At 36.4% G+C, this 16,635-nt stretch overlaps 1 protein-coding gene across 1 annotated transcript in view; it reads right to left on the minus strand.

The window, feature by feature from the left end:
• Nucleotides 1-3,686: 3,686 nt before the first annotated feature.
• The window catches only part of CYRIB (CYFIP related Rac1 interactor B), a gene marked incomplete in the record, with an annotated part of 1,384,994 nt that continues 1,372,045 nt past the window's right edge, over nucleotides 3,687-16,635 (minus strand). Inside the window, 1 exon segment of the mRNA XM_044066242.1 lies at nucleotides 3,687-4,438. Coding sequence (XP_043922177.1) covers nucleotides 4,375-4,438 — 64 coding nt within the window.

Consider the following 16,635-nt stretch of genomic DNA (forward strand, 5'->3'; position numbering starts at 1 on the left):
GACGACAGGGGCTGCAAAAGTGCCTCACTGACGATGGCCGAACCTGAAGCTGGCTCCGCTTGTGCGCTATCATCAGATTTGGACCTCGGAGGCCTGTCTTTATCCTTGCGACGTTTGTAAACTCCAGTAGCCGGAACCGTATCAGATGACATTTTGTAGTTAAAGCGCCTACCGAAGTAATGAAAAGCAAAATCGTACCTTCGCTTAATTGTACGTTGATTGAATCTAGCACAAAACCGACAACTAGCTACGTCGTGGTCAGGGCCTAAGCAAGGAATACAGTAAAAATGAAAATCCTTATGAGGTATTTGCTTCCCACATGAAATACAATTATTAACTTTTTCTGACATCGGAGTGGAGCAAGAAAAAAGTTTCAATGGGGTACTTAGCTTTGTGTGGAGAAGAAAATCTTCGGACTGAAGTTTATCAGAAAAAATAGTCAGGAGTCAGCCGACCGGCACTTGTGAACTGCTATCACCACACGGCAAGAAAGAGTGGAGAAGATGGCGTCGGCTGTCAGCTTTGTACTCCTGGCGCTCTGAAGTCGGGGAGCATGGTTGAACAGCCGACGCCGGACCCAGACTTTGGGATTCTGGCCGACCGAGGGCTGCCTGCCGGCAGGGGAGAACCCTACAGTCATGACTGCAACAGTGAAACACGATGAACATCCTGGATGACTGGATGGGAAACAAAAAAAAAATACACCCGTGGGAAACAGGTGTTGACTAAGGGAACATGGGCAAAATTCTTGGCTAGGCTTCTAAGGGCCTCCGGGCCAATAGCCTGCTATCATCCTATGAACTTATTCTTTTAATATTTTTTTATACTATCATTTATAGCAAAGATTTTCATTTTTTTTTCAATATAATTTGCTACTTCTTTTTGCATTTACCTTTTTTCTTTCACAACACAAACTTTTTTTCTGTCTTTCACCCTTTTGCCTATTAAATATTTTTTTTTACTTTTCACCAGTCTCCAGTATATTCATCTTCACTTGTTTATTGTACCTGCTTCCCCACTTCATTTCCATTTTTTTCATCTCTAATTATGATTCTGCTCCCCATACTCTTTTCCTATCTACATTTTGTGTTTGCACTTGTTCTTTAGCTTCTATATTTTTCACAACCCATCCCAGCATTTCCCATTTTCTCACTAGTTTTACACATCACACTTCTCAGCTTCATGACCCATTTTCTTTTATCACAATCACTAATCAAATGGTCATCTTTTCCACAGGATAAATGCATGTTTTTGGTTATCCCCTATATTTAACATATCCTGTATTTCCTTCTACATTTATCACACTTGAAATATGCAAGATTTTTTCATTTTTAGAATTACTCGACAATCTCATCCCCCAGTCTATAATTTTCTATCACTGTAAATTTTTTTAATGTCCATCACTTCACTGGATACAGTCTTTAAATATTTTAACCTCTCTCAACTTCAGTTCGAAACTGCACAATAATTAATTTTGTCTCCCTATTAAATGTTTGTACTATACATGCATTCCAAGGATTGCAACCTTTTTTACTTTCAAACTTTTCTAAGAATTATCCCATGTACTGTCCTGTCTCAAATTTCACAATGCATCTCTATTAATATGTATAAAAGCTCTTACCTTTATTGCTGAAATACCACGAGCTGCAAATTACTGTGTCCCAAACCTCATACCTATTTTTTTCTTTGTTGCTCAGCCTTATCACAAATTTTCTTCTCGTCTCTCTCTTTTCTTCCACTCACTTCTTTTGTGCCTTTACCTTTTGAGCATACAATTTCTACTTTATTTCCATCTCTCTTACTTCCGCCTTTTGTATCTTGTCCAGAATTTCTCCCCTTGAAGCTACCATCACACTCTCCAGTTCACTCTGGATTAACATATCTCCCAAGTGGACATCCCACAACCCTAACTGGAGGACTGTAAAAACACATTCTTGCCCCATTTCGAACAGCTTGCCTGAAATATGCACTCCGAATCCTGCTCTGGTCTGACAATCTTCCTTTCCTTCGTCGATATGAATGACTTCTCCACTCCTTCCAGCATGTCTCCATCGCATTACTTCTTTCATACCTGCCCCACTGCTTCCATGCTTACATGCACTCTCTCCATTCCATCTACTAGCTTGCATATTCTTGCCATACTTCTTCCTGCTTCTTCGAGCTGCCTACACATCCAGAATGGAAGCAGAAAGTTGGACGTACTATCAACAATACTGTCCACATATGACTGCAAGTAGGGGAAGTTCCCCAATGCCCTGGCTATATTTTCCCTAGAAGTATAAATACCACCTTGGGCCTCCCCTGAAAAGAGGTTACTAGCTTAGTGGGACTAACCTGGTCAACAAAAGAATAAATAAATAAAAAAAAAAACTTGCAGAAACTTTTTTCAAAATGTTGTGAACTGCACGTTGCATCTGATGTCAGCTTCTTTCAGAGGAAAGAAACAGCTAAAGGGTGTGTTGTGTTTAATGATGGTCTTCTGAAAACATTAATGAAAACAAAATTAAAAGGAAATATTAATAAAAACAAACATCAGAAAAGTGAACTTTAAGCTGGCTCTGTGGTGGACTGGTATAAACCGACTGCACTCCAAGAAACCAATGTTAGAATGGAGTAAAGGGAAGCTGGAAGAGCTTGGGGGGGGGGGCGAGCTGGAAAAGAGTGGCTAATCATAGGATCATAGGTTAGTACTAAGCTAACTGCCCTTGCGAGCCATTTTAAGCCTAGCCATTTATCTCTTGTGAGATTCAAACCCTGCACCTTGTGTTTATGAGGCATTGCTTATCATTCCTGGGAGAAGATGAAAGTTGTCTGTCCCTCTACCATTTTGATCCCAAGAGGGATGAGAATGTTTGGCTTGTAGCACAATGGTTTGGGAGTGAATAGCCGTGTGTGTGTGTTCCCATACAACTGCAGAGACTATGGCAATCACAGTTTCTGTGGAGAGGGTTTCATGCAGTGATGCATTACTACATAGCTGCCAGACTCTAGCCTCACAGGGAAAAAATGGGCTTACGGGCTGCTGGCCAAACCTAGAAAGGAATAGGCCCATTGCGCTATAACCTTGGTAAGGGATCAAACTGGTTTGGCCCTTGTACTTGAGGAATGAATGGTGAGGAAAATGGTCAATACTGGGTATTTAATGAACCATCCATTGAAAGAAGTTTGGAAATTTACAACAGAGTCCTTTGCTGATATGCCAACTTAAATTTAGAAAACATACGAAAGAGACTGTATGTGACACTTTTGGGTGACATGGTTTTGCAACTGTACACATTTAGACTGTACCAAACTCAGAAAACATAACCTGATTTTTATTTTATCCAACGGCCTTCATAATTTATTAGTAGTAAGAGTGAAATGGTGAATGCACTTCTGACTGCAGCCAATCAGAGTTGCTGTTCCTGAACATTTGTCTACCAGTATCACTCCAGCAAACTAGACAATCTCCTGTCAAGTCTCCCCTCCCCCCACTGCAATCAATCAGTAAAACCAAGAATAATTTCTCTCAAAATCTACAAATTAAACAATGGAAGCCAATCAGATAAACTGAAAAATGGATGCAGAGAATGCATACAAACTATATTGCTTTGAGGCTACAATGCCGTAAGAAAGATGCACTGCATGTGTGTTTGTTTTATGAGAAAATGATTTTTCAACTAGAAATATTCTAACACAATGCCACATTTAGAAAACAAAAGCAGATTTTTATTTTGTCCGACAGCCATCCATTTTGCACATACATGCATACGCAAGATTCTGTTACACACATCACAGTTTAATGTTAGATATTAAATGAATGTTAAACCTACAAACAGACTCATACAAAACTGAGTCAAAATGCAAACTTAAAAAAACATTGACAAAACAGTTGTCTCCTAAATTAATTCAAAAAAGTTCATTGTGCTGTGTACCTTTTGTTTTTTACAACAGTTAATTTAAACATCCCGTTTTCTCATTATTTTCTAACAGTTGCACATAATGCGGTAATAGAAAACAAAACTTTTAGTTTCTTTTACATACCAGAAGTATGCAATTTTTGACATGCAGAAGAAGCAATATTAAATAGTAGTCTCCAGAAATATAATTTTTTAGTTCAAGTTTCCATTTTTCTCCAATAAAGGTGTGATCCTGATGCAATGCAAACTTAGCTGTCACTGCTTTCTATGGCCACTCTGAAAAATAAAATGCTTTTCCACAGTCTGTGTAATTCCTTTGAATGTTTGGCACAGAAATGAAGACTGAGCTTATTTCAGAGCAAATAACCCGGTTAAAAAAGGGGAAAAGCTGTTGCAATCTTTAAAAATTTGTGCATCTCAGTCATTAAAGAATACTGTCCATATGTCTGCAGCAGGTGCTAAATTTGAGGTTTGATTATTGCAGCATAGACTTAATCTGTTTGGAGGTAGTCTCATCATTTAAATGCTTGGTTGTATACCTGAAGAAAAACAAAATAATTTATGTGTATTAAAATAGAGTACAGACTATTAATGCAGATGACACACATGAAGAATACACAGTGAAATACAGTTTAAGCAGTACATAAATAATTAGCATAAAACAGTATAAAAATAAATCATATTACCACAGTTTTACTCTGTTTTAAACCATGGCAATTAGTGCGTTCTATGCTGTAGCCATTTACATTTTTGTGCTAATAGCATTTCAAGATTTCAGAGATTAGTATTACCTTCCATGTTTCTAAGCTGACTGAAATAGATGCATAACTGCCGCAATTCAATGTGAATGCTAGATGTTTAACTTAGCAGTATTATAGCTTATCTTCATATACAATGAATGCAATTTTAATGCGTGTGATTAGATTGCATCTTACTGTTTATATGTTTTCTGTGGTTGCACACACACTTCACTTCTCCACTTTGTCCAGATATAGTATTGCACTTTACGGCAGCATAACCTAAACTGTTTCTATGGGCTGCTATGCTATTGGCCACGCCATACAATCTAAGCTTTAGATTGGCTACATCTATACCTTTAAGATGCACTGATTTACTTTTGTAGTAGTTGCTGCATTTTAATTGGTTACTTGTTGTTTGGCCACCCAGGAGTACTCCACATACACTTCACTGGCTAGTGATTTTGTACTACCTAGTGAATTTTGTTTATATCAATATGCATTCCTAGTAATTTGAGTAGATATTATTAGACAGGATACATTTGTCTTATTTAAGTGATTTAAGCAATATTATAGTGTATTTTATTCACAATGATTGCAACCTTAGTATGTCTGTTTGGATTGCATCTTTGCTCCTTATATGTTCTTTATGATTTAGAATTTGTTTTTATTTGTATTATAATTAAATGGCAGCATAACCTAAACTGCTCTCATACTGGGCATTCATGCTATTGGCTATACCATCTAATTTGTACCTATGATTAGTTATAACATTTACATATTTAAATTTAAGGGACATTTACCTTAACGTATACTGCTTTGCCATCTTATCTATTGTACATTAACTGGCTATTCAATGATTGGCCACCCAGGAGTATCTTACACCTTTCATTGGATTGCTATCTCACAGCACCGTCAAGCCTAGCAACATATTTATCATTCCGCTAACCTCCTTTTTCATAAATACTTTATTTCAGGTGCCTGTAGCTGCGATATGTGGACAGACCTGATTGTGTACATTTGATTTATAGTAAGTTCCGCAAATGTGCTGATTTATGTAACAGAGTAGTAGTTTTATTTTGCCCTCCCGTAGCTGCACAATTCAGGCAGATTCTATGGCAGATTTAACAGCATTTTTAATTGAACTTCTCATAGGCCAAAACCTCCCAGTGGTTATACCACCTCTGTGCATAGGCAGGTGGTTATACTTATAAGTGTTAGTTTCTTAAACTTACTCTTTATGGTCTAGCACCTGCAGCCATGTAAATGGTCAGGCATAACCAAGAGGTTCTACCATTTAGATATAAACTGAAGTCTGCAGCCGTGTACACGGGCAGATGATAGCATTAACATTACATTTTGAATATAGTTACTATATGAACGGATCAGTTCATTAAACATTTTATATTTCATTCATTGTTAAACAGGTGTTTATGGTTTTAACAAGTGACTTTACATAAGAGTTAAAGTTTAATCTAGGCTGCCTTTTAATAGAGATTGTTTTGTTTCATTTACCATCACAGATTTTAGTGAGATTCAGTGATTGGGCAATGAATTTATTTGCAAACCTCTGATTGGATTGTTATTCAAGCTACATGTTATTTCCTGACTCCAGTTCTGAATATTTTTATTGGTCGTGAAATGAAGGTGTGTTTAATGTTAGCAATATGATTGGCTGTTTATTTTTATTTCAACCAACAGGAGCTTCTGTATCTTTAGATCTGATGAAGGTGAGTTACTCCGAAAGCGCTCATTGTTTTAGGTCTGTTTGTTGTTTTATCATTCGTAGTTTTAGGATTAAAGTTTTTTTTTTTATCCTACAGTTTATTTTAACATCTGCTTTGCCGTGGTGATGAATTTGGGATTTTTTTGTTACTTTTGGATCATTTTGACCCGAGTCATCTTCAGTGTGAGTTGGATTATCATCTTTTCCAAAGCTGTGGATGAGAGCAAGACAGTTCATACAGTGTACCTCGATCGGGCCAAGGTCTTAGATACCATTCCCCACTCAGAAATTATGATAAACTCACTAAACTAGGCATCAACCTCTATATCACTAGGTGAGTTGTGAACTGGTTCACAGACAGAACCCACAGTGTGAAAGTAGCGGACTCCAAGTCAAACTGCCGACCAGTCACTTGTCGAGTCCCACAGGGATCGATCAAGGGTCCTCTCCTGTTTCGCATCTACTTCTCAGAAGTCTAGGCCAACACAGAGGGACTCTGGCTGACCAAGTTCACAGCCGATGGCAAGCTGGGAGCCATTACTAACTCTCCAAGTGATGTAGATACCCTACAGAAAGGCCTCACTGAGACCAATGACTGGTGCTGAAACCATGGTCTTAAGCTTAATGCCAAAAAATGCGTCATCATCCCCTTTGGGGAAAAAACTCAGTTCCTACTAATTACCACATCGATGGGAGGCTACTGAATATTGAAGGCGTTAGAGATCTGGGGACACAGGTTGACAGCAACCTCTCAGACCATCACATTGCCACTGTGGTAAGAAAGTCCTTCTATCTGTCACATCTCATTACCAAGGGTTTTGCATCCAGGAAGAAAGAGGTCATCATCTCTCTCTACTCTTCCCTCATTAGGCCAATCATCGAGTATAATGTCCCATTTGGCATGTAACTCACTAAGCATATGCAACAGCTGGAAACACCACAAAAGTACCTCATAAAGGGATCCTAGGTCTTAAACACATGTCCTACATGGACAGACTAAAAAAACTCCAGCTATTCTCTGTCGCATATGGTCTACTAAGAGGCTATCTCTGCTCAACTTACAAAGCATTGTCTGACCCAACTCTGTTAGAAATGCTACATCTAAAAAAATCCCAATCCCTCTGCACCACCCACTCCAGAGACATCAACCTTATTACCACAATCAACACAAGATGCTGAAGGGACAGGTTCATAACCAGAGACTTCCCATGCTCTGGAATAGACTTCCCATACATGTCAAGCAGGGCATCTCACTGGCCCTCTTCAAAATCTTGATGAGTGGATGGGAAATAGAAAGTTCACCCCGGGGATCACTCCAGTGGCTCAACTTGATAGAGGCACTGGGAACGAATATTAGGCGACAAGATGCCAGGGCACTTCTATGGTCTAGGCTTGTAAAGGCTCCAGGGTCATTAGCCTAGTATACACCTATGAACCTATATGCAGTGAAATGGCAACATGATTTCTCCTGCCTATATCCATTAGAGTCCTACAAGGGTCCATCCTTGGACTACTATGGTTTAACTTAACCTAAACACGGTAGCCAGAGAGGCCATCGTAGTACAATATGTATATGGTCCACTCTAATGCGTGTTGCTAGGACACTACCCATTTCTCCACTCACCCAGAAAACTTTCTCCTCCAAAGAAGCCAGCCTCAACACCAACTCCTCCTGAATAAAAAAAAAAAACTAATACTGTTCACCCCACAACTCCTCCTCCACCCCCAAAATACTTTATACCTTCAACCAATAAGACCTACAAAGAACTGGTATTCAGCACCAAACTAGTGTGATTATAGACAATCACTTGAAATTTGATATCCACCTTCAGCAAGTCATGAAGAAGGTGCATCAAAAGCTAGGTGACTTCTACAGAATACAACACTTCCTTACTGACTCGGCTACACAAAACATAGCCTCTTCTTTTCTACTCCACACCCCATTATATGCTTTAGCTATCTTAACCAAACTCAGCTCTGTTTCCTGGTTGCAGTGTTTGCTTCAGCAATCTCAACTCCTATTAGCCAAACTACAACAATGCTACAAATAAAGTATCAACTATTAAGCATACAACTTTTTGGAGAGATGTGCCATAGTGGGTGATAAGTGAGCTGTTATCAAAACAGAAAACTGTTACCTTGGCCAAGCAAAAGCTATACAAATTAAGTTTACTTTGTGCTATTATACAGTCAGAAAGACATTCTAAAGCTGTAAAATTTGACTAAGTATACATGATTACCTCGAGTCCAAGGAAGAATAAACTGTTAACAGTATATGTAAAAAGAAACAAGTGCGAAAGCCATTCTAGATTGTATATAATTTTATTAATGATTTGAACACCTGATAGGTTTGTTTTATATGTGATATATGCCTTTATATTTTTAAGATGCTTTTTAGGTAGCACACATGCAGAATGATGAATTGTATACCCGATCGACATGTTAATTGAATAATTTTTAGTTAAATCAGATTGGGTATTTAAAGGATGTATTTGTGAGTCACTTGTTTTGGATCTGATGAAGCTACGTTAGTGAAAGCGCTTATCCGTCTGTTTTTCAACTAATAAATTGTTACATTAACCTTAAGCAACCTTGATTTATTTGAACTTTCTTGGATCTGAACTGAATTTATACCTCGCTTTAGCACTTGTTTCTTTTTACATATACTGTTAACATTTAACTTTTTTCGTTACAAGTGCGTTAACTTGCGAGCAACCAGAGTGCACTATAACCTATTAGAAGAATAACTGTATTAAACATCATTGTGTTTATCTTTAGGAAATCTGGAAAGCTGTAGGCCTCACAGCTGACAGAGCTGTTGAAACTGCTTCCATCTCCTTCAGAATGATGTGAAGAGACCCTTCCTGGTCAATACAGTAGCTGTTTGATGCGAGTGCTGCACTGTTGTTACTTACTTAAAAATGACAGCAGATGTCAGCAGTGCCCTCAAAGAAAAGTTCTTCCAAGGGAGAGTCTGGACTAACAGAATCTTCTTTAATAACATGGGAACCAGGTTTACTTTTCTGTTTTTTTCTTTTGAGGAACGTCTGCCCTAAAAACCTTAGGAGGTTCGATCCTTGCCTACACTCAAAGTAGCAGGGATCTCCCTCCCAAAATAAAACTTGCTGTATACTCACTGGCCCTTCAGAAATAATCAGCTGATGTTCCTCTTCAACATCCAGAATGAATGTCTGCAGAGCCTCTGCCGTCATGTGAGAAGTCAGATTCATGCAAGCCTCCGACAAGATAATGGCACAGGAATCTGAAACCATCACAGGTGTTCCACTAGGCTTTCACCAACCTTGACACAGATGTCCAGGGGAGGTGGGACAGCAGGCAAATCAGATCAGAGTTTTTTGGCCTTTTTCTTGGAGAGTGGCTGACCTTCAGGACAGGAAGATTCAGCCATACCACCTTGCACTAACATTTAAGATGTTGATTCTCTAGGTAAATCGACAGAGGAGAGATGACTGTGTAGGGTCTTAGGCTCAATGCTGGGCAAATAGAACACTTGTGTAAGGCCGTGAGATGCACTCAAACAGAAGAGACACTCCCTTGTGATTATCTTTATGGGGAATCCGCATCCCACAATGCCATCTTCCCTTTCTGAATGACATGTAAACTCACAAAAGTAAAAGTGAAAAAAGATAAGGAACCACAACGGGGCACTTATCTGAAACATGGCTTGGTAACCAGCACAGAGGGAGCATTCAGACCAGCGATCGATAGTGGTGTCTGGACTGTTGGCAAAGTTGTTCTGAGATATCCAAGTCTGTATGTCACCTTTATGCCCTACTCCTTGAGCAGGGAGCATGTGTTTGACTTATACTGTCCATAAAACAAAAGGCTCTGGTAACTGGCTGGACATCAGGGCTACACTAGACAGGGAATCCCTTTTGTAAAGAATACTGCAATACGGCTACAGATAAAGGAAAACAAGGACTATATAAAATAGGTAAAGGAATAAAAAGAATAAATGAGAAAGTATCGAACAAAGAAGGAAAGATTAATACAGTTATGGAAAGATCATATTACTATGAGGACATTTTATAAATATTGGTTTAAATGGTGGATATTTAATGAAAAATATAAAAAATATATATTTTTTTTACATGGCAATATGTGAGAAAAGTAGAGAAAGGAAAATATAAACATATAAAGGCACATTGGAAGATTTAGATCATAATGATAAAAGGTACTTTGTCAAAGAAAAAAATTATAAAAGAAATCAAGAAAGCAAATACAAGAATTGTTATGTAAGCAAATATATATATATATTTTTACAAGTAAAAAAGAGCAGTATCAAGTTACATAATTAGATCAGTAACGGAAGATAGTAGTGTAAAGACAAAAATAAAATAAATGTGAAAGGAGCAACAAAGAACTCAGGAAAATATTATGCATAGTATAATAAAATATGTACAAGAAATGTTTAAAGACAAAAAGAAGGTAGAGAAAAAACATGGAAAGTAAGAAAGTTAACAGAAAAAGATATTAAAGAGTTTAAATGAGCTAGATGAGCTATTTGGCTAAAGGACCAGATGGAGATAAAGTATGAAACGTATAAAAATTTAAGAGATTTTGAATGAGTGTTTAAATGAAGGTTTTATGTATACAGAATTATGTAGTGGAATACTTAAACTGATATGGAAGAAGGAAGATAAAAAACCATTAAACTGGAGACTGATAGTGTTGAATAATAATGACTAAAATCCTTACAATACAAAGATTTGATATTAAAATGGAAAATATTATGGAAGATAAGGGGAAGGCTGCCAAGAATTACTGATGACAGAGAAACTGTGGATGATATGAATAGAGAAGAAGTGAAAATGATAGGAGACCTTAATAAGGTATTTGACACAACTGAACATGAAATCTTATGGATAATACTGAAAAAATATAAGTGAGAAAATTAGGAAATGATGAAGTATAGTAATAATAAAGTAAAAATAGTTGTATATAGCTGGTAAAGCCAAGAAGTACATATGAATAGCGGTGTAAGACAGGTATGCCCAATGAGTTGTATGCTCTGCAGTTATTATGAAATGTGACAGTATAAGAAATAAATGACAAAATAAAGATGGAGGGTATATAACACCTGAACAGTTAAGAATTCCAGTTCTGTTAACAGATGACATCATAATTGCAAAAAAAAGCTTGGACAAAGTAGCAATAATTTGGACAAATGAGTCTCTAGAAGTGATAGGGATGGCTTTAAATAAAGAGAAAAGGAAATGATTAAGTGATGTAGTAAAGATAGTGGTATATATTTTACAGTGACTGACATTTCTGTGTTAAATATAAAGTTTGGGAAGAAAGATACCAGACTAATTCAGTGGGGAAAACAACAGACGAAATAAAACAAACTTCTGTTTTCTGGAGAACATATAAATTAATATTCAAAAAATGCTTAATTGATAAACTCAATACTGATGAGAAAAGTAGCACACTCAAGCAAATGGATTTATGTTGCCAATGTTGCTGTTGTGTCTTTCGGCTTATCCCGGTTAGGGGTCGCCACAGTGGAACTAATGTCTGCTAATGTTTGGTAGTAGATTTTTACGTGCCGAGTAACCAGCCCTTATGCACAACCTTCAACGAAGGCACGCCCATTCACGTATGCCTCCCCGCACAGAAGACGCTCTAGCTGAGAATCGAATGAGACAACGTCTTGCTGTGAGGCGACAACGCTATTGCCAATAGTATTTGAAAATAAATTATTGCAGATATTATTTTCATTTATATGGGGTTCTAGATTAAACCCAGCAAAAAGAAGATTTTCTATGTAAATAAAGGAGGTGGTTTAGGTTTAACCCAGTGGGACACGCTGCTTCATCTAATTTGTAAATGCATAAATGAAAAAGAGGACATTAGTAGTAAAACTGTATAAATATAAGTATGACAAATTTTGACTTGCATTTAAATATTAACAACGAACACACACATTTTGAAAGCAGTATTTTTAGAAAGTCTACTTTTGTCAACCTATATTTACACCACTACAGTTTACATCCAATTTTTATGAGACGTGGTATAGTTAAGGGACAATTAATCAGATTAAGTCGTCTGATTAGTAGAGATGAAACTTTTCTTAATGAAACAACCAAACTGATGGGTTTCTTTGCAGAAAGAGGTTATGATAAAGTTTGGTTAAAGAATATATTAAGTGAAGTTATTGACCTTAGGTCCAACAAGGCGTGACCCATATTAAATCAAAATAAGGATTCAAATGTAGTTAGTAATGCTGTAGATAATGTTTGTAGTGGTTACAGGTTGGCTTTTCCTATTCCAATTTCTAATGAGATGGTAATTATTAGAAAGATTTGGAATAATTGGAAAGTAGTGTTGGGTAACACTGATTTGTGTACAGTCATTGGTAAGTTTCCACTTTTTACGTATAAAAAGACGGTTAACATCAAGACCATTTTAGAGAGAGGTACCTGGGAGTACAATGATGTTCAGATTAGTTCCAATTTTGGTACGTTCCCTTGTGGAACTTGCAAACAATGTAGGTACATTTCAGGTACCAATATAGTGTTTTTCAAGCATGCAGATAAGATTATTCATAGTAAAGGACACTACACTTGTAAGACCAAAAATGTGGTTTATGTAGCTGTGTGCGTTTCCTGTGAACATTTTTATATAGGGAAAACTATAAAAGCACTTAACAAGCATATATATGAACACATTTTAGCTATACGGAAAAGGATATGTCGAACACTTTTGGCCAAGCATACTACTTGTTACAAAAAGCTTTCATTTTTTGTGTTAGAGAAAGTCAATGATGACACACATTTGCTGGTAACTTTAAAGTAATTTTAGAGTGTAAACAGAACCTGTGGCAGATTCTATTTAATGCAGACCAGCTTCCTGGATTGAATGATATGATTAATATAAAGTGCTTTTTATAAGCACAAAGGTTATAATAATGTGTGCATTTATTTTTTCAAAAGTACTTTAAGTAAAATTGTATAGTTCTGTACAAATATTCTAATGGGAATATTTTTAGTGTGCTTTTTAAAAAAGGCAATGATTTTTTTACTAGTATTGCTTTTAGCAAGTATATTCAAGTGTTTTATGTATTTCATTGGTCTCTTAGATCACATGAGATAGTTCATTTATTATTTAAATGATTCAAAATGTATGGATGGCATTTCTGATGAAGTTCATGATCATTAAAGTGAATAAAAACGCGTTAAACAAGGTTGTGGAGATTTCCTTTCTTCAGTCATATTACTGGCAGTCCTTTTTATTTGGTTTTTGTGTGGTGTCAGTGAACTTTTCAATAAATTTTGGTGTGTGATAAAAATGAGTCAGAGAAAATGTGTGTAGAAAAGAATAAAATGTTAACCAGAAAAAAATATTTTTGTAGAAAATAAAAATTGATCATATAGAAAAAGTTATAAATGTATGGTATAAGAGTGTAACAATAAAACAGTACTATTTAAAACCATTGGAAAATCTAACAGATGAAAAAAAAATTAAGCTATAAAAATAAGACGCAAACTGTCAGAAAATAGAATATCAAGATTATGTGTGGAGACTGGTAGTAGATAAATTGCCAGTAAAAGGAAATAAGCCATATAAGAAGAAAAGTGATAGAATATGTTTGCATTGTCAAGAAGAAACTACAAAATGTGCTTTTAAAATGTAAAAGAGTAAAAAGGTTGAGGAAAAAAAAATATGTAAAGAAGAGATTTTGAAGATATAAAAAGTGGATAAAATGAACATGGATATGATTAAATATTATAAGAACAGAAGTAAAGTATATGTTAAAAAAATAGATTCAAAAAGGTTATTTTAGGTTATGTGGAATGAAAGAATAAGTGAAATTATGTTTAATGGTAAATGGATTTTAGCAACAGTATTAAGTAAAATCAGATGGTGGTTATGGAAAAAGGAGTGGGGAGTCTAATAAGGATGAAGATTTAGTATAACTGTGTAAACATTTGTATATCTATAGAGTCGTACATTTGTAACTATTTATAAATATGCAAATATGTTCTAAATAAGAGTTAACTCTGTCTGAAAGGTGCCACGGAATCTTTTACATCTACCTGATCTACCACCAACTCAAGCAGATGGGACCTCAGTTTAACATCTCATCCGAAGGACAATACACTCAAGAGCGCAGCATCCCCCTTTATGCTGCACTGCAGTGTCCGTAATTAATCTACTTGATATGGGAATACAACCCACAGCATTCTGTAACAAAAGTGAATGTTGTGCCACTGCCTCACAAACACTATTTACCAGAACACTGGATAAACTGCCAGAGATTCAACTAGGCTCTATTATTCTGATGGTATTAAAACCCATTGTATACCTTACAAAGAGAGAGTTCTGAGTGAAGACTAAAGGAAGGCTCTTCCTTTCAGTCCCAGGAATCTACTTCCTCTTTTTGCGACGGTCCATCAATTCCTTTTACCTTATTTCCCAATTATCTATAAAACTTTTTTTGGGTCATCATTAAATTGCTTATTTTGTGCTTTTCCCTCATATTTATCTTCGTATCTTCTGAGTCTTTCCGCCTGTTTTTTTAATTTTTAGTTCATCTCCAATAGTGCATAATAAATCCTGGTCTTTTCTAATACTGCGCATTGCTTTTATCACATCTATCTTTCTTAATATTTTTGTTGATCTGTTCCCACTTCTATAATCTTCTAACAATGACACTTGTCTTTTTTTATAGTTTTCTCTATTCAATATTTCCATGATGGTATTTGCTTTCACCCCCCCCTTTCTCTCGCTACCCTATGTTACGATACATAGGGTAGCAAAGTAAAAGGGGGGGGTGAAAGCAAATACCATCACGGAAACATCGACTAGAGAAAAACTATAAAGCAGCTAAGACAAGAAGTGTCATTGTTAGAAGATTATAGAAGAGGGAACAGATCAACAACAATATTAAGAAAGATAGATGTAATAAAAGCAATGCATAGCATTAGAACAGACCAGGATTTATTATGCACTATTGGAGATAAACTAAAAATTTCAAAACAGGTGGAAACACTCCAAAGATACGAAGATAAATATAAGGGAAAAGCACAAAATAAGCAATGTAATGATGACCCAAAAACGTTTTATAGAGAATTGGGAAATAAGGTAAACGGAATTTATAGACTGCCGGAAAAAGAGGAAGTAGATACATTTTGGAGAAGTATCTATGAAGATCCTGTGGAACATAAAGATGCTAAATGGATAGAAGGAAAAGAAAGAATAGGAAGTTTAAAGGTACAAGATATGAAATGGGATGAAATAACAGCCAGAAAGATTGAAACAAAGTTGAGAAAAGCCTTGAATTAGAAAACCCCAGGCCCAGATGCAGTACCTAACTTTTGGCTTAAAGTATTAACTTCTTTACAAGAGGATCTAGCCATGAGTAAGAACTATTTATATGCACACCCCGGACAGCCACCGCAGTAGTTAACAGGAAAAACAATGCTCGTACTTAAGTGTGAGCCTGCAAGCTACGCTAAAAATTATAGACCAATAACTTGTCTTCCGACGACATATAAACTATACACGGGGATTGACGCGGACAGAGTTTAAGGTCATTTAGAAGAAAACTCAATTATGGCAGAAGAATAAAAGGGCAATAAAAGAAAGTCATATGGCACAAAGGATCATTTGTTGTTAAAGTTACAGTGGAGAACTGTAAGAAAGGGAAGAATCTAAGTATGGCATGGACTGACTATAAAAAAGCATTTGATAGTGTCCCACATTCACGGATAAGAGTGTGCTTAAAAATGTATAAGCTACATCCAACACTGATTGATTACATTACAGTAAACATGAAACAGTGGCAGACCACTTTGCAATTAAGCAATGATAAAGGACAGATTACCATCCCAGGGATAAAAATCCAAAGGGAGATAATTCCAGGGTGACTCCCTGTCACCATTGCTATTTTTGCCTTGCCATTAATCCATTAAGCTGCTTACTGAACAGCTTAGGTCATGGCTATAATTTGGCTTCTAGAAAACAACAAAGTCTAATGACTTATCTTCTCTTTGTCGATGATTTAAAATTGTAAAGATCAGATGAGGAACTGAAAAGCACAGCTGCAGGTTGTCAAAACTTTTTCAGATGATATTGCAATATCATTTGGTCTTGATAAATGTGCAAAAGCAACCTTTAAAAAAGGAAAATTGCAGCACCAGGAAAACATCAGTTTGGGACAATGTGATATAAAAGAACTTGAGCAAGACAGGGTGTATAAATACTTGGGAATTGATGAAGTATCAGCAATAAAACATGAACAAATGCG

Source organism: Protopterus annectens, chromosome 3.part1 (genome assembly GCF_019279795.1).
Source record: "Protopterus annectens isolate FY-2018-M chromosome 3.part1, PAN1.0, whole genome shotgun sequence".
NCBI lineage: Eukaryota > Metazoa > Chordata > Ceratodontiformes > Protopteridae > Protopterus > Protopterus annectens.